At 32.5% G+C, this 19,844-nt stretch overlaps 3 protein-coding genes across 6 annotated transcripts; all 3 read left to right on the forward strand.

Annotated features, from left to right (window-relative positions):
- Nucleotides 1–4,124: 4,124 nt before the first annotated feature.
- LOC128389412 (transient receptor potential cation channel subfamily M member-like 2) lies at nt 4,125–14,180 on the forward strand. Of its 4 annotated transcripts, none has more exons than XM_053348992.1 (7): nt 4,125–4,916; nt 6,680–7,080; nt 8,190–8,369; nt 8,845–9,069; nt 9,170–11,762; nt 11,838–13,051; nt 13,131–14,180. In XM_053348992.1, exons 1-7 carry the CDS (start codon nt 4,784–4,786, stop codon nt 13,527–13,529), a joined length of 5,145 nt encoding a protein of 1,714 aa, XP_053204967.1. In that variant the 5' UTR covers nt 4,125–4,783; the 3' UTR covers nt 13,530–14,180. The 4 variants fall into 4 exon arrangements, with proteins under 4 accessions (XP_053204967.1, XP_053204968.1, XP_053204969.1 ...); XM_053348993.1 differs by lacking the exon at nt 4,125–4,916 and adding an exon at nt 5,620–6,234; XM_053348994.1 differs by lacking the exon at nt 4,125–4,916 and adding an exon at nt 5,620–5,899.
- A 1,463-nt stretch (nt 14,181–15,643) lies between these two features.
- On the forward strand, nt 15,644–17,695 carry LOC128389425 (lysosomal acid lipase/cholesteryl ester hydrolase-like). Its single transcript, XM_053349018.1, has 4 exons — nt 15,644–16,287; nt 16,365–16,454; nt 16,535–17,122; nt 17,438–17,695. Exons 1-4 carry the CDS (start codon nt 15,819–15,821, stop codon nt 17,563–17,565), a joined length of 1,275 nt encoding a protein of 424 aa, XP_053204993.1. The 5' UTR covers nt 15,644–15,818; the 3' UTR covers nt 17,566–17,695.
- Nucleotides 17,696–18,509: 814 nt separating this feature from the next.
- Nucleotides 18,510–19,040, forward strand: LOC128389537 (ADP-ribose pyrophosphatase, mitochondrial-like). The gene has a single exon (XM_053349140.1). It carries the CDS (start codon nt 18,510–18,512, stop codon nt 19,038–19,040), a length of 531 nt encoding a protein of 176 aa, XP_053205115.1.
- Nucleotides 19,041–19,844: the final 804 nt, after the last annotated feature.

Below are 19,844 nucleotides of genomic sequence, written 5' to 3' on the forward strand. Positions count from 1 at the left end.
TAAACTGTGTATTTTAACTACTACTATTACATTCATGACTTTCATGAGTCTCAGGTACTCTTTAAACTAATTTTTCAAGGAGCTCTCTGAAACGAGGTTGGATGAATGAATTTTTCCAAGTCATCATCTAGTGAATTTTTATTTGCAAAATTTGTTAGATGGCGACTTAGAAAAAGAGTAAAGATAATGAATCTAGATAATTAGTTTGGTTTGTTTTGAACAAGTTGTTTATGGAGATGGAATGGCGATGATAAATCATATTGTTAGGGGTTTCTATTATTTACTATTTTCGATGATAATCATGATGATCCATGAGACTTAGGGTATATTCTGTGTTCTAAAGTTTAACGGCGAACATGTTATTTTCCAGATCAATCGAAATCATTTCATGATTTATTTAGAAATATCAATAACTTGATAATAATTTATAACTTGAATTTCCAAAAAAACGATAACTTTCACTACAATTGTTATTTTGTTTCAAAAGCATTTTCATATTGCATGGATTGGATAAGAAGACTCGATTGTTTCGAGTTCTTGTTAACGCATCAATCTTATCATGACTTCAATTCGAGTTTTAATTCCTGAAGTACCGGGTGTCGCTTTTGTGAAAAGTCCAACAAGTTTAGTTGGTTCGGCTGTCCCATTTATACGAGCTCGAATTTTATCCCTTCTCGATAACATCAACATTACATTTATTTCAGCAAACAAAGATGAGTCTTCATGTTCATCTGATGATGGAACTTGTTCCGGTGAATTAGCTGATCTGCAACATGATAAAGGAGATTATCTGAGGCCACCATCGTTAATCAAACTGAAAAGTCTTGGAATCAATTTAACCACAATTTCACCCGCTTGGGAATATTATTGTTTCCTTGCTTATAAGAAAAAGATGAAACTTTATGTAGATTATTCAACATTTTTCGATTTCGTTTATTCATTTGATCTGTCATTTTGGATCATCTTGTTAACCCTCTTCGGGATAAATACCGTTATTCTGAGTTATATTATCAACCAAACATCGATCACATTAACTGATCTATTCTGGAATCAGTATGAGTTCATTTTCGGTCAAGATTCACTTCGAGATTTCAATAGAAAAACCCTTCTAACCCTCTTCTCATTGTCTCTTCTTTTGGTTGGTATTCTGTTGTCGTGTTCATTGCAAACTGGCCTCATATCGAACCTTGATTACCTTAAATTGGACACTTTAAGAGACATCGTCAAGTATAAATACAAACCGATCACAACGTTCATAACGAGCTGTAGACACGAAATAAACAACGACCTCAGTCCGATCACCAAACAAATTGCGTCTAAAATTGACATTATTCAATTCCGTTCACCTGAACAGTTTTATCGAGTCAACATTCAGGATAAACATGTCGCAATTATCGATCAGATCACTTTCGACCTAGTTAAACATATTGGTTGTTCCACTGAGGTTGAGAGCGAGAAACAAAGTCCATACTTTCATTCGGATAATTTTGTTTATAATTCGATGACCGTCTATCTAATTAATCGTCACAATTCACCATTGATAAATTCGCTGATTATCAGAAGAGCTTATTCAGCATTCGAGTTTAAAATAATGCCGAATGAGAATTTGGTCAAAATATTACATAAATCGCACAGTGTTCCCGAAGCACCTCAGTCGTGCCTCGATTTCAATGGTGCCAATAAAGAATCAGTAGCACCAATATCGTTACATTATCTATCGATTCCTCTTGTTATTTTAATCTCTGGATATTTTATCGGCTCTTTTTTACTAATCATTTCGTACCGATGGACATTTAAAGATCGATAACTTTCTTAGAACATTGAAATTGTCACCATGCCCTCGATTTTTTGTTCCAATACCAATGAACATAAATCGAAAATTATTTAATATTCTATTAGAAATTTCGATTATTTTACATTTTCGAAGTAAAAGAAAAAAATTCGCGCTTCGATTGTCTGATTGTCGTTCTTTGTATCATTAACTTGAATAAATTAGAACATTTCGAATTTATAATTTCTTGTTCTTTTAGTTATGATAAAACAATCGATATGATAAATAATTGGCATTAACTGAAGAATCTGATGAATAATTAACAATCTAATTGCATTACGAGGTAGCGAGTGAATTTTAAACCAGAATTAATTTTCATGATGTACAGATGAAATTCATTTGAAAACTCACATACAATTCATATCTCATGTTGGACTGATTTTAATCGTTGAAATTGATCATGGTGCCGATTCGTATTTTGATTGCAAATTTGCCCGATTTTGTCCATGCTGAAAGTGCGTCAGTTTTGGGAGGCCGAGCGGCCTTGTTCGTGAGAGAAACGTTCGTAGCGTTTCTTGCTAATCTCAATGTCACTTTTGTCCACGCTGGTAATTCTCATGCCTCATGTTCAGACGATGGATTGTGTTCTGGTGAATTGGCCGATCTACAAATGGGCTTAGGTGACTATCTCAGGCCACAATCGGTGATGAAACTTAAAAATCTTGGCGCTAATTTAACAACACTCTCAACGGGATGGGAATATCGTTGCTACCTCACTTATAAAAAGCAAATGAACCTCAATGTAAACTATTCAACGTTTTTTGATTTCATCGATTCATTTGATTGGTACTTTTGGATAATATTATTTGTACTCTTCGGCTTTTTCACCTTCATCACGAGTTTGACCATAAAGTTAAACGCACCACAGGTGAAAATGATCAATATACTTTGGAGTCAATTTGAATATATAATCAGTCATAATTGCGATACTTTTTCAAGTATCACTCGAAAATCAATCATCAGTGTTTTATCATTATCACTTCTTATCATTGGCATATTGTTATCGTGTTCATTACAAACTGGCCTCGTTTCGAGTGTTGATTACGTTGAATTAGAGACACTAGAAGATGTTGTCAAGTATAGATATGTTCCGATCACGCCCGCGGGGAGTAGTTGTAGATACGAAATACAAAACGGCATTTCATCAATCGCTAAACGAGTTTCGGCCGAAATTAATGTCATTCAGTCAATGGCACCCGAGATACTTTATCCGACCAATATACGATATAAACACGTTTGCATTTCCGATATGATAACTTACATTTTAAACAAGTACCATGGATGTACAACCAATTTGGAAGATGAACTTCGAAATCCGTACGATCGTTCAGATGGAAATATTTATAGTGCGACTACGGTGTATCTTGTTAATCGATACAATTCACCGGAAGTTAATTCGATTATTCAAAGAAGAACTTATTCAGTTTTCGAGAAAAACATTCGAAACGTAAATAAAATAGTCAAATTGCTTCGCCAGTGCTTCGGCATTTCGGATGCACCTCAAAAGTGCCTCAATTTCAAAGGAAACAATCGTGAATCAGTGGCTCGAATTTCAATCAATTATCTATCGATTCCTCTTATTAGTCTTCTTTTCAGCTATTTCATAGGATTCTGTGTTCTAATTGTTCAGAAAAAGTTCTTATATTTCGATCACTTTCGATATCGACTAAGTTCTAATAAATAATTCGCTCGAACTGTCAGAGTGAATTGTTCACCATTAATAATTAACAAATTACTTTTTGTAAGATTTTAATAATGAATAAATTGTTAAATTCTGTTAAAAACTATCTAATTATCGGTAAAGAGATTTAATCAAATTTAATATATCGATTAATTCAATTGATCAACTTTTCGATAAAAAAAAATGCAAATTCAAATTCGGAAACTGATCAGAACCTGAACTAGAATATAATTGAACTGATAAGTTACTGTGAGAATTTAAATTCCAGTAATAATTATTTAATTCTCATGGTAATTGATTGAGATTTCATGATGAAATTGAATCTATCCAGTGATTAACAGTTCGTAATTGAAACTGATCACTAATCCAAAATGAGAATCAAAGTTTTAAGATCAATCAATTATCGTTGTTATTGTGTGACAATTGATTAATTTACGATTAACATTATTGACAATTATACCATTGGAAAAGTTAATTAGTTTAATCAGTATTGTTTTAACAATTTGATTGATTGATTAACAAAATGAGGCACATTTTTAATTGTCATTAAAATTGAGTTAATACAATTTCAGGAAATAAAATCATTTTTTTCAGTTGTTTTCTCATTTCATTTGAAGAGTAAAAAAAATCACTCTGATAATTGTTTTCATCGGTGATTTATTTGTTTATATGTTTAATTGTGTTTGATTAATTGTACAATCTGATTAACCCAATTTAAGGATATTAATTACTGAAGTAAACATGCAACAATTAACAAGATACAAATATGTTTTCAAGGTAATCAACTGTTCAACCATCATTGTCAAGTTAACAATTACTTTTGGGTTTAATTGTTAAATGTTATTTGATTATTACAGTCAAAAAGGATCAGTTGATTATGTGATTTAAATGATCACCAATTAAATGAACACAAAAAGTTATTAATTATTATTACCGAATCATCAATCCAATGGATACCAAATTATTATGTTACCTCAAAGTGATTGTTGTTATTGTTGAGTTTGGATTAACTTTCATTAGATTTAAACATGTTGGTTAATTAACCATATTAGCATGTCTGTTAATCTAATTTTCATCACTACTTAATCAACTTAATTGTGTTCGTCGAATCAAAATAATGTTAATTGTTCATTTTTTATGATATTTTTGTTGTTTATGTTTCTGTTTCATGGTCATTACATTTTGACCATTAGACTTTTTTGTTTACCTTTTGTTTGTTTATTTTTTTCCCGTTTCCATTTTAAATTAATCCTTTTAATCCGGTAAATGAGATGAGTTTTAACAAAGACCAACGACCAGGATCAAGTTATCATCAAGATGATCTGCCAATTGTAACAATTAAACCTTCATCATCAAACAAATTGGAAAGTATCAACTCAAGCCTTGAAAGCATCTCACCTAAAGGTAAGTTGAATAAATTGTTTACATTTGATTAACATTAAATTGTCAGGATAATCCAAGCAATTAAAGGCTATTAATTGGTCACTTTTAACGGTTATTGTTGTGTTGATTAACTGGCATCATAATTGTTAATTGTTAACACCAATGGACAAGTTAATTAATAAAAGTAAAAAGAAACCAAGAAAATTCAACCAAATAGGAAAACCAAATCAAAACCAAAACGTAAACAAATGAATGAGTTAACCATAGGATCCGATTTGATTTGGTTAAAACTAAATTAATCAACGAAAAAGAACCAGAGATAATCAATTAACAATTAGCAGAACAATTAACTGTCTACAATAATCAGGCTTCAATCAATTAACTGGAGAACAATTAAAAGTTAACTCAACATGTTCTCTCAATGTTTACATGATGGTTTCCATGGAGAGAGAAAAGAACAAAAAAAAATTCTTTTCTCTTTTGCTTTAGAATAGAAAAGAAATAGAAAAAGATTTTCTCTTCTAATGTAAATCTAGAGATTAACAGGTAAAAGGTTAATGTTTGATTATTGATCTGAGAGAGAGAGAGAGAGAGAAAAGAATTGTCATCATCATCATGCAAGATTATCTTCCTTATTGTGTTATTTTATCTTCTGCCAATTTAATGTAATTGTTTATACTCCTTTCAATTTACTCTCTCTCTCTCTCTCTCTCTTGGTTACCAGTATTTTCCTTTCACCTTCAATCAAAAACACTACATCTTCTGCTCATCATCATCTTCGTCATCTTCATCATCTCTGTTTTTCATCTGTTTAGTGCAACAACAATTCTAATTACAGTTTAATTATTATATCAACATGTATATTCTTGACCCAGTGATCAACCCTCTCTCTCTCCATCCAAACCCACTCACCAATCATCTTGTCATCTCCTTCTTACCAAACGTTTACATTTCTCTTGATTCTCATCTCACTCTCTCAATCTCTCTCAGTTGATTTTTCTCTGGTAATTTTTCGCCTTCTATCCATGTTTTCAATCTCTCTCTCTAGTCTACACCTTTTTTTGTCTATTCGGTGAAACATTTAATTTCAATTTCTCTTCATTATTTAATATCCTCTCTCCCTCTCTTTTTTTTTGTATCTCTCTGTGTATGTTGTCATTTGAATTATTCTATTTCTCATTTTTGTTCTGTGGTGTTTTCATCATCTCATCGTTAATCCTCTCACGAAAATCATCTCATATTCTTGTATTTATCTTTTTATCTTGTATTTGGCTCAGTGTGTTATTAATTGTTTACCACCGGTTGAAATTTCTCATCTGATTATTTGATTGTTATTATGGTTTGTGAGAGCTTATCATTTACATCCTTTCACTGTCTCTACTCTGTGTCTATCATAATGAACTGATACGAAATTTATTATCATGGAATCAGATTCAGTTTTCACCTATCATAGAGTCGTAAATTGTTACCACTGTCAAACACAATTAGTTAATTATCACTCATTTTGTCTGATTATCGAAACGATATTTTCTCCCTTCCTCTTTCTCTCACTCTCTGTCTCTCTGTCTCTCTCTATCTTTATGAATGACTGTAATTTGATTTGAATAGCAACGGTTGATTTAGATTAACACATTTAGAGAAAATAAAATGATTCTATTTTAGTCAATTAACTGTGGTAGGAAAATCTCAAATTAATTAAACAATTAACTAAGTAATTTGATTCTAATATTACCTTTGTTTTCTAATTGATTTCTTTTTTCTTTTGATTATCAAAATGGTTACAGAAACTGATCGACAATCAGCTAATCATGGTTTCCAGAATTTAATTGCTCGTATTCGTATTGCTTGTAAATTTACTCGACCCAAGAAAACCTCAGAGAGTGAAGTTAATGCTGGTGGCGGTGGTGATGATACCGTTGGCGGAGGTGGAGGTGGTGGTGAAAGTTATTCATTGAATGAACTTCGTAAATCAAGTAATAGTACCAATAGGAAAGAATCAATTCTCCGTCGACCAATGGCTAATAGTTACCAGCGACAAATTAGTGCCTCCTCATCTCGAGCAATTATCGGCGGTCAAGGTTCACATCTAAATCTTTGTCCAACCGATTCCAATTCAGCGACACGTAATTACATTATCGCCGATGGAAAAGTTCACTTTTGGAAAAATTTTGGCTACGAGCCCGAGGTAAGTTTATATGTTTCTCATCTTCTAACAATTAATTTAATTGTTATAATATTTATAACTTTTTTTTTTAAAATTCAAATCAACTTTCATTTCACATTCGTTTGAATGTAAATCATATTATTATTTATATCTATTGGCAAATAGTTTGGCATCATCAATGATAATCATCATCATCATCATCATTATCATCATCATTTCAACCAACTTGCAATTTAATTTGATTGTCATGATTAACTTTTTTCACTTTCTCTATTAATGAGTTAAACTAATTCCAAGTCATTAGTTAGTTTTTATCATTAGTATCAATCTTATATAATAATAATTACAGGGTAATCAAATCTGATGATTGTATTGTGTCCACTATTGCAACAATATAATTAACTTGATTTTATCCTTTAATTGTGTTGGTAGTGTAATTTAATTTGATTTCAACAAGTTGACCTTGAAATTAAACTTTCTCATTCCCTCTTGATTCATTTTAAATATCATTAGCGAATCGATAAATTGTTATTAATATATTATGAGTCCAAGAGAATCACCCTAACAACAACATAATAATTAACTAAATTGTTGCTTCTTCTAATCACAACAATTAACTGAAAACTGTCCATTAACCTGTCCAACCATTTTAATAAAAGAAAAACATTAATCAACCATCAATGAGATTTACCTCTTTTCTAGTTGTTTAAATCAATAGTCATATAGATATTGATTGAATTATATCCTATCGATTACAATCAAATTAAAAATGATCAACAACAACAATTGACATGAATCAGCAATATCACTTTATCCAGATACAAGTTTATCAACAGTAATTAAAAACAATAGTAAAAACAAAAAAGCCCAATCATTGTTTTATATGATTAATCAAATTGATCCAACCATTAGCAAACAATCAACCTGATTGTCAGGTCAACAATTTGATTATTACAATATTAAGTTAACTTAAGGTAAACTTTAATGTTTCTAATTTATTGACTGTTTGTTTAATTGCTAAATTTTCAAGGTTTTTCCCATTGATCGAAGTACAAAATTGTTGAAATGTTTTATAAACAATTTACATTTGATTAATTCTTGATTGTTAATCTATTCATTTCTCTTTTCAGGGTCACCCTTTTGTAAAAGCAGCTCATGATACCGACGGCGAAGCGATTGCATCGATTATGCATAAACAATGGCGAATGCAACCACCTCGAATCGTGTCCTTAATAATATCGAATGTCGATTCATTAAGAGAATGGTCCAATCCCCGACAAATCGATAACTTTAAAAAAGGATTGATCAAAGTACGTTATCGTAAATGTAACTTCTGGTTAATTACAAGTAAATTGATTGTCACGCTAAAAATATATTACCAATCAATGACTCTATTAATCAAACATTATCAAACATTATTAGATAATTTAATTTTGTTACAAACAATATATATTAATCTCTGAAATTGTTAATAATATTTGGCACGAATCAAGATCATCATCTGATAGATTTTAAAAAGTCATTTATTTCCGTTGATTAATGATCAAAGTGATTCAATTATAATTTAGTTAACAGTTTAAAAGCCAAAATCAATTGCATGGTAAAAAAAATATATCTTTCATTTCATCATTGGTTTTTCATGTAATTTTGGGTACAAATTTCATCATGATTAGGGTTCCAATCATGTTAATCATCTAATATTGAATTCAGATTATCCTAAATTGTTTATACAGGAAATGTTATTATGTTGATGATTAAAGTTGTGATTTATCGTTGAATTCACAGGCAGCCAATACAACAAATATGTGGATTTTCACAACGGGAACTAATTTAGGTGCTTCCAAGATCATCGGAGACGCAGTTTCCAATGAGAGTAAAGAAAGACAATCATTTTATTCATCTCATAATAAATGCGAAGGACGTGGTATCACCAAGCCACCGAATCTTAACTTCATTGGTATAACCAGGGAAGACATGGTCAAGTACGCTGATCAATTAGGTTCTGATAAGGTAAACAAATTGAACTTTTCTTTGCTTGAAATTGAAATTGAAAGTAACTAATCACGATTTCTCTCTCTCTCTCTCTCTCTTCGTGTGTTTTATTCCTTAGACTGATATTAATATTGAAAATCAAGGTAACATTCCCGAAGAGGGTAAATATGATCTTAATCCAGATCATACTCATTTCATCGTTGTTCGTGATAGTACAATTAACAAAACAGGAATCAATTTGTTTGTCCTTCGTTTGATGGGATTTCTTTCAACGGTTGGTGGTTGTGATTTTATTCGTGAAAATGTCGAAACCGATTTACATACAAAGATTAAAGATGTTCCCGATTTATGTTCATTGACCAACATGGAGATTCCCGTTGTTTCCATAGTTGTTCAAGGAGGTTATGATTGCGCTCGATTGGTGGTTGATTGTTTGAAACGTCAATATCCAGTTGTGGTTCTAAGAGGTTCGGGAGGGTTAGCTGATCTTTTGGCTTTCGCTTTCTCTGAGTTGGAACAACGAGCTCGTGAAACTGGTCCTTGGGGAACTTGGGATCCTGAATATGTAGAAAATTTTCTCAAACCCGAACTGGTCACCAAAATTGCTCACTATTTTCCAAAACTTCGGGAAAATGTACTCACTCGAAATTTGTTCCGTGATAGAATTTTGGAATGTGTTAGACTCGCAAAGCAGAATAGTCTCTCTTTCATAACTGTTCTTAATATGCACAATTACTCTGAATGTAAATTGGACAATTTATCCGTCTACTTGTTACGCGCTCTTTTCGCCTCTAAACCTCGAAGCTCTAATCGAGTTCATGATTACTCACGATCAACTATTGAAGGATCAACCGTTTCAGATGATAAAATATTAAAAGAATTGTACCTTACTTTGGACTGGAACTGTCCAGATGTTGCATCATCTGAAGTTCTCCATCGAGATCCAACTTATGTAGTTCGTCTTCAAAAAGACCTTTTCCAATCGGCACTTCTCCGTCCTGATCGAGAAGAATTTGTAGATCTATTTTTAACCAATGGTTTTCGTTTGCATAAATTCATCACACCGACTCGTCTTCGTCGATTGTTCAAGCACATTTACCAAGAAGACTTTTTCCACACCGTTTGTTGGGAAGGTGTTCTTGGTCATTCTCTACTCTCCCGTCCATCGAAACATTTTATCGATACTGATCTCAATTGGTTAATCGAAACTTGCACTGGTTTTAATAATTTCGTTAATTCTGACCATCTCTATTACAATGTAATGTCCATGTATGTTTACAATGCCGCATCAGCTGAAAGAAAAGCACTCACCATATTGACTCTCTGGGCGATATTCAGTTCTCGTCATAAACTGGCTAAAACCCTTTGGAAACATTCAGATCAACCAATTCATTTGGCTCTTGTTGCATCCATGGTTTATGATCGTTTATCGTCGTACGTTGTTGACACTAACATAAAAACCGATCTTAAAAATCAATCGCGAATATTTGCCGAAATGGCAACCGGTGTTTTAGATGACTGTTATGAAGATGCGACAAGTCGTGCAATTGATGTTTTATCAGAAGAAAGTCCCGATTGGAATTACAAAACCGCTGTTGACATTGCATCAAATGCAAGGACCAGAATTTTCCTTGCCCATCAGTGTTGCCAAAAATGGTTAACCGATACTTTCCAAGGAGAGATCAGAATTCGTGAATTGGGCTGGGGCATATTTACCTTACCTCAGGGTTTCAAAATCGTTGTATGCGCTTTCCTCATCTTTCCAATGTTTATTTGGGTCCGATTTAAGCCTCGATCAACACGAAATGAAATCGAAGAGCCAGAAGACGATGAAAGAGATGGTCAAGATAATCAAGGAGTCGATGAAACTGGTGGACTGATTAACTCTGGTGGTGGTGGTGATAATCTCGCACAAATGGCCGCTAAAACGGCTGGTAAAGCTGTCTCGGGTGTCATCAATATTCGAGGTGCTGATTATGCCACACTGATTCGAGATCGTGAAGTTTTCATCCGTCAACAACCACCTCTATTAACTATGATCAAACTCATGTGGACAGCACCGATAACCAAATTTTATACATTTCAAGTTTTCTACATATTGTATTTAGCATTATTTTCAATCGCCGTTCTCTATCCATCTTGTGGTAATCAGTTAATTGATTATTCTGTTTGTATTTGGACCTCGTTAATTGTTGCCGAACACATTAGACGAACTTGGGTTCTTTATCGTAAATACACTTCAATACCTTTGGTCTGGAAGTGTATTGAAATCTTTTTAATCATCATCTTCGTCATAATATATTCCACTTACACCGCTGGTCTTAATCTTAAATTTCTCACCCTATCACCTTACGGTCGTAAAGTAGTTTTAAGTGTGGCCCTTTTGTACTTTTATTATCGGCTTATTGCAATTTACTTACCAATCTCACCAACATTGGGTCCGCTTTTATATCGTTTACGATTAATGATTGGAGTCGATTTCCTTAATTTTATGAGAATGGCAATTGTTATCATCGTCAGCGGTGGTGTGGTTATGCAGGCGCTTCTTTATCCTGATCTTGATCTTTCCCTGGAAGTGGGTAAACAAGCATTTCACCGAGCCTGGTTTTCACTGTTCTTAACTCCTGTGGGTGACCTTTCAGCTGATGCCCAATGTAAAACATTTTATAACTCGCAGCGAGATGATACCTCTGTTTGTTATGCTGGAAAATGTAATGTACATTTAATTTTTAATTCTCGTTCATTATTTCAACTAATTGTTATTCTGTTTTTTTACCATTTTATAGATAATAACACCGCAAGTCCAACTCCATGTCCTCATGATGACTTTTGGTCTTACATTTTCGCAATCCAATATTTTATCCTATTGAAACTTATCATGTTGACCTTACTTTATGCCTTGTTTTCGGCCACCGCCTCGCGATTGGAAGGTAAAACTGAACAAATTTGGAAATATCAACGATACATTTTGGTTATTGATTTTGCCAATCATTTACCTTTACCTGCACCATTGAGTATCTTTTGTTACATTTATTTTGTACTTAAATGGTTAATTAGGACTTTATCTTGTTATTATTGTTTTAAATGGTCAAAGTCTCGAGAAGGTAAAAACCAACCTGATGGTCCTTTCGGTGAAGCAGCAGAAACAAAGTATAACATGAAATTGTCTGAAGACGATTATAACTTTTGGAGACATTTAGCTCGTCAATATGCCTCAAGGCAGGAAAAGGTCCAAGAAGAACGTGATATCCTGAAGAAACAATGGGAAGGTGTTCAATCTTTAGCTGAAGAGATTGAATATGAGAAAAGGTTAATGAAAAAGATCAACACTCGAGTCTCAGAATTGGAACGGATGATGACCCTTTCTCATGTTTATCTTGAGAATATAAAACATATTTCATCTCTTAAATTCGGTAACCTTGATTCCGAAGCCTATGGAACAACATCCTCGTCGTCAGGTGTAACAGGAAAACCTTTTCATCATATTTTATCTCGACAAAGTCCATATCCTGGTACTCGAGTTCAACGGATTCCAGTTCCAGATAAATATGTTCCATGGGAGGTTATGTGGATTGACTATGATCCAGTCGCTTATACCAAACAAAAAATGGACTTTGGAGCAAACTTTCAATCGGATGTCGATGAAGATATACTTTTCCTTCGAGAATATAATATTGAACAAGTGACCTCAAAATTGCCCGTTTTAAACTGGAACAGTGTATCAACCAATCCTGCTGGAATAACAATCGATCGTACCTCGTGGATTAAGAAAGATGGTTGTACCAATTTAGTTTATTCTTTAGACGCTGGAATACCTCGAAATCCATTCGGTCGAACTGGTTTAAAGGGTAAAGGTTCACTTCCTCGTTGGGGTCCAAATCATTATGTGATGTTTGTTATAACTCGTTGGCGAACATCAAGAATTGTTTCCACTGGTAAATTGTTTGAATTTGTCGTCGAGAAAAATTTACCTCGATGGGATCAGATTTCACTTCCAAATGTAAGTAAATCTCTTGAATCATGGATATTGTTTTGTATATTAGTTGTTTAATTTACTTTTATTTTGACCTTTTTCTTAGCGTTTTGTTCCCGGTGATCATTTATATTCTGAGTTACAAAGATTATTCAATGTACCTGAAGACCAATCATGGGCAGATGATAAATCGGTTGAAGCGTTTTTCACCAATTGTGCTTTACCAAATACTAATATTAAAAGCTCCGAATCAGAGGAAATCGTGGCAATGAAATTTACCAAAAACGATGCAACCTACATGGATGATCCGTTCAACACGGACATGGCCTGGAAAGAATTGGTTCTAATTCATGTTCACTATTCTGGAAGTGATGATCTGGATAAAAAGATGACGACTTCATTAAATTGGAGAATCATTACAGAAGATGTTTTCCTTAAACTGCCCTCTGGTCAATCAACAATCTTACAATCAGTAACCAACAAATTACAAGCAACAATCATTTAAATTATTCATCACATTCATTCACCAATAACCTTGAAAATTACTTCTCGTTCACCAAAAAACTATCAAAAAAAGTACCAAAAAAACACCAGAAAATCAACATGACAACGATGAATCTTTAATTTCCTTGATAAATAATGAGTCGGAACCATTATTATTATCATGATTATGATTAATTCTTGACTAATTTATTTACCATTAACGTTATCTATTCTTATGGAGAAAGAAAATTAGTTGGCCTTTATTCTCAATATTGTTAATTATTATCTCGTATCTGTGATAATTCATAATAATACAATTAATTGTTATTGTAAACTGTAAATTGTTCAACTTTCCGAATTGACTGTTGACTCTATTACCTTGGAATCTGAAATCATCAACATTAGTTATTCAAAGAATTACTCTTTGGAAACTGATCATTTAAACTAAAATCATTCACCACCATTTCCATGTAAAACAAATCATCTGAAAATCAATGTTAATTGTGGAAATTAATTGCAATCATAACCTATTATTATTATTATAATTACTATTATTGTTTTTGAAATCAATCACCATCCAATTCCCTCCATAATATTTTGTTGATTAATTCCAATTCTTGTCAATTAACCATTAATATTGCAATAAATTGTTAAGACACAAAACTTATATAACTTTTTTCTCATTAATTTCAATCGCTCACTCAGATAATCTCCCCCTCTCACTCTCATTCACACTGAACTAATTAAATCCATCAGATAATTAACTCATTAATCAACTGTTAACAACAACGTGAAACTTTAATTCATAGTTTTTTTTACTATTTATTCAACAATTTGTTTCCAATTAACATCAACTTTAACCATCAACTATTGTGATCAATTTATTTTAATTCATCCATCAAGAAAATTGTTTTAATCATCTTATTTACATTTATTTAAAGTGTAACAATTAACTAATTGTTTAAATATTAATAGTTAAAAACAATGCATGATATTTGGCCAACTGAGTTTCATAATTTTCATCATCTTAATGGGTACGTTAATTTAATTTGTCTGTTAATTAATAATCAGTATAAATTCAATTGATTGAAGATAAAATCAGTTACAATTGTCCAATACAAAAGTTATCCCATCGATTAGAAATATTATCAATTAATCAATCAGAGTCTCAGAACATAAAGTCAGACTGGTGATGATGATGAGCCTTGAAACCGGTTAATCAATTGATAAACAACAACAATTAACTAAGAATACAATTAATCAAGGACAATTTTAAACATGCAGTTATTAATATATTACATTTACATCTCAAGAAATCACAAGGTGACAACTTATAAGATACACCGAGAGAAAGACTCTCATCATGAACTTTTGAACATTTGAACATTTCGATATGAATACTTTGATTGTATTTCCATTGAATTTCAAATATCATCAGGTGAGTTTCCTTTTGATAAACCCAACCAAATTAAACTTTTGTACCCAAATACAAAAATAGAAAAAGAAACAATTAAATAAAACTAATAACAAGATTTCAAGATACGATTACAAAGAAATGAATCAAAGATGAAATGATGAAAATGAATCGAGATGATCAAATGTCCAACTGACTCGTCAAGTTGAGGTCATTTTGAAATGAGATTCGAATCGATGTTAAAAATCAATTTCATATGTTAAAATAATTCCAATTTTCAGTTCAATACTTTTAATCATAGAGTTGAATATCCAATCGGTTGCTTAGTTATTTTATCCAAAGACCAAACCTTTTCCTCTTCTCCTAATTGATAATCAATATGATAGAAACACCATCGTCAATTTGGTAATAGTAAATAGACCTTGAAGTGTTGAGCTGGTATCGATTACCTTTAAAGCCGATGCCGAAGCGGTGATCATTGAAAAAGATCATCAATAAAGAGAGAAGAAGAAGAAAAAGTTTAAGTGGATAAGGATTGGAAATATTAGATTATCTCGAACATGGAAGATGAAAGTCGATGAAAATTGATCATCATTAACTAATTACCGCTCATCTCTTTGCTGTTTGGTATCGAGAAACTGTAAATTTATTTGTTGTTTGTGTTTAATTGAATGTGGAGTGGCGTTGATCCTGTTGATTGTTGTCTCTAATCTGCTGATATCTGTCGGTGCAAAGGAGGTGGTAAAAAAAGTTGATATATATTATAAAACCTAAAATAGTTAAGCTCAATTTCCTATGGGAATCTGTGGATAATAAGAGTTAATTTGATCAATTAACACTCACCATCATAAACTTTCATCGATTACCTATCAGTATTTATCTAGAATTTGAGTTATCATGAAGTCCTACTGTTTTACCCTTTTGTTTATTTTCACAACTTTCCAATTTTATTCTGTTGACACTTTAGCCATTCCAGATCCAGATCAATCTCGCATGATACCTGAGCTTGTTACTTCCAGGGGTTTCATCCATGAGCCTCACCAATTGGTCACATCGGATGGATATATTTTGGGAATTCACCGGATTATCAATCCATTGGCTAAGAAATATTTTAAAATCGCTCAGAAACCGATTCTTATTCAGTGTGGACTTTTATGTTCAGGATCAGAGTTTTTAACAAACTCACCGGGTGGACATTTGAATGAAACTATGCTCGCTAATCGAGATCAAGTTGATTATATGGATTTCACTTCAGATTTTAACAATTTAGGCTTCGTTCTTGCTAATTTGGGATATGATGTTTGGCTGTTCCATCCTAGAGGAAACTTATACTCTCGTAATCATACAACTCTCGATCCGGATACAGGTAAGTCCCATTTTCTAAGAAAGTTCTGAAATAATTGGTTCAGGAACAAAATGAACTTTCTTATTGATCTCTAATAGATAAATCTTATTGGGAGTTCACTTTCGATGAGATTGCTTTGTACGATTTACCAACCACAATCGATTACATGATTAAAATTACCGGTGAACGTGAGTTTATCCAGAAAATATCAAAATCTTTAACTTTTCAGCTCAATTTCTGAACTATTTTCATCTGAAACAATTTACAGCTTCAATTGGATACATCGGCTATTCACAAGGTGGAACAACAATTTACGCCTTACTAGCCGATCGACCAAATTATTCATCGAAAGTTGTCCCAATCATCAGCATTGCTCCAGCAGTTCGACTTGATAATTACCACGGACTGTCTTATCAGATCATTCTCGAAACTCCACTTGTAATGAGCTATATCAAATCTCGAGGTGGTGAATGTTTTGGTTTCATGCAAGAAACTTTTCTACAAAAATGTAACGAAAGCTATTTATTCAAATTGATCTGTAATTTCATCACCTACGATCTCTTGAGCATGAACAAAGCTCAGGTCGATCCTGATCGGGTTAACGTTATCATCTCTCACCTTCCCTCTGGAACATCATGTTGGAATATCCTTCATCTATTACAAGTAATGGTCAACAAAAGTTTCGCCAAATTTGACTACGGATCATTGGACAATCTAATCAAATATAATTCCACCTCACCACCAGTTTACAATCTAAGTAAAGTTCAATCAGATGATATGTATATTGTTTCCTCAATCGGTGACCATTCAGCTGACCAGAAAGATATTGCAATTCTCAAATCCCTACTAACCTCTGGTAAGAATTGTTAACTGTTGATATTAGTATTAATAGTTATATCTAAATTGATTGTTAGATTGTGATTAACTTGGTTAGTTCAAGGTTCATTGGCTCAGTGCAACATTAGCTCAATATCGGTGAAGTTAATCATGAGAGTAAAGTAGTAATCAAACAATCAGGGTGTTAATTGTTATGAAGATTTGAAAACAATCAAGATCATGAAACTTTTTGAAACAATCAAACTTTGAATCGCTTTTGTTTACCACTTTTTGATTTTAATTGTAAACTGATAACAATTTAATCTAATTCACTTTGATTTCTTTATATTTACAGTGCCTGAGATCATTGAACATACGATTGACGATAAAACCTTTGACCATTTGGACTATTTCATGTCCAAAAGGACTGGACCTTACGTTAATGGTCCGATCGCTAAAATGTTGAGAAAATATAATCACTGAAAGAGTAATTAAAATCCGCTGGGAAACAATTGAGATATTCACTAATTAGTTATTGATTGATAAACTAAACATGAACAAATATTAAATGTATAAATAAATAATGAACAATTATTACTTTGATTAACTTAAATTAACAAATTTTCCGCCATCGTCTTTCTGGTGATCTAATATTACAATTGAATCTATTGTATTTAAATTATATATCTAATTGATTAGAAATTTATATCATACATTAATTTAAATTAATTCTAAAAGGCTGATAACAATTGTCATCTTATTATTATTGTGATTAATTTGGAAATGTCCATAGATTTATAATCAGAATCACATGTTGATTAGAAAACTTGATTCTATTATTAATTGAATAGAAAAAGTCATGATAAGTTTAAATAAAACATTCGAACTAAATTGAAATTTTCTAGAAAAAAGTTCTGAAATATATTTGGTAAGATATGAATTCCTAAATGAGCCTCATGAGTTAATCTCTGGAGAATATCGTTTGGTGAAACTAATGAGTTCTTATGATTCGAATTCTCCCAATTTTCGATCTTTCGACTCTTTGTACAGATTCGGTTTTTGATATAAGGCCAAGATTGTTGACAGCGGATTGTTATTATTGTTCTTTCTAAGGTCATACTGGCCCATAAGTCCAGGAAATCGCTTAGAATATTGATATTATGGTAGCTCCAATATCGTTCGAACGATTTTGCCGATCGGCAAAAATCGAAAGGAAAATGTAATTTTCTATTAACCTTAATCTCGTTAGGTTTGGTAACTGATGATTATTCTGATTTTTATCGACTTGTTGTACTGAGCATTAAACTCTGTATAGTCCCGATGGCTTTTGACCTTTGAATGCAATCGAAACATGGAAATATATTCTGAAGAAACAATGGGAAGGTGTTCAATCTTTAGCTGAAGAGATTGAATATGAGAAAAGGTTAATGAAAAAGATCAACACTCGAGTCTCAGAATTGGAACGGATGATGACCCTTTCTCATGTTTATCTTGAGAATATAAAACATATTTCATCTCTTAAATTCGGCAACCTTGATTCCGAAGCCTATGGAACAACATCCTCGTCGTCAGGAGTAACAGGAAAACCTTTTCATCATATTTTATCTCGACAAAGTCCATATCCTGGTACTCGAGTTCAACGGATTCCAGTTCCAGATAAATATGTTCCATGGGAGGTTATGTGGATTGACTATGATCCAGTCGCTTATACCAAACAAAAAATGGACTTTGGAGCAAACTTTCAATCGGATGTCGATGAAGATATACTTTTCCTTCGAGAATATAATATTGAACAAGTGACCTCAAAGTTACCCGTTTTAAACTGGAACAGTGTATCAACCAATCCTGCTGGAATAACAATCGATCGTACTTCATGGATTAAGAAAGATGGTTGTACCAATTTAGTTTATTCTTTAGACGCTGGATACCTCGAAATCCATTCGGTCGAACTGGTTTAAAGGGTAAAGGTTTTCACTTCCTTTCTTTATCTCGAACTCCATACAAAAGTCCAAGTTTCAATTCCAAATTTGATTCATCATAATTTCCATGTGAAAAAAAAGCCGATCTAAAATTAAAAATAATTATAAAAACTAATTAGTTTTATCGGTGATTCATTATTCTTGTATTCGAAATTTAATATCTAGTTAACTAGTGATCGCAATAAATAAATGCCAAGATCATGATCATTTGGAATGACTTGAAAAATAAAGTGACAAACTAATGAAGAAAGACAAATTGTACAATCGGAATAAGCAGAAACCATTTTAATTGTTCACTGAACTTAAGTTAATTTCGAGTGAATCGGTTCTGAGAGTACCTGTAGTTGTCTCGATCAGCAACATGGAACAGGTAACCTGAAAAAGAACGAAAGAAATTCTAGTATCCAAAGAGAGAAAGAAAGAAGTGATGATAAATTGGAAGATAAGAACGATAAAGAAAGAGAAAAAGAAAGAGAGAAATGATGATAAAAACGTGATAAATCTCTGATTATATTCATCATAATCTAAACCAAATCCATTTGCGTCTCTGTTTTCATCCAGCCTACTTCAAGTTTATCATCTTCCTCTTTCTCTTTCTCTTTCTTTCTCTCTCTCTCTCTTCTTACTTATCTTTCTTTGTCTCATCATCTCAATATCATCATTTTCATCCTCCTCCTCCCCTAATACCTGTGTGTTCATCACGTTGTCCCTTATCTACCATATAAAACGTATATCGAGCTTATAAAACGAGGAGCAAAAAGACACAAAAAAAAACAGAAAATC

Source organism: Panonychus citri, unplaced genomic scaffold (genome assembly GCF_014898815.1).
Source record: "Panonychus citri isolate SS breed McGregor unplaced genomic scaffold, ASM1489881v1 Contig00108, whole genome shotgun sequence".
NCBI classification, from domain to species: domain Eukaryota; kingdom Metazoa; phylum Arthropoda; class Arachnida; order Trombidiformes; family Tetranychidae; genus Panonychus; species Panonychus citri.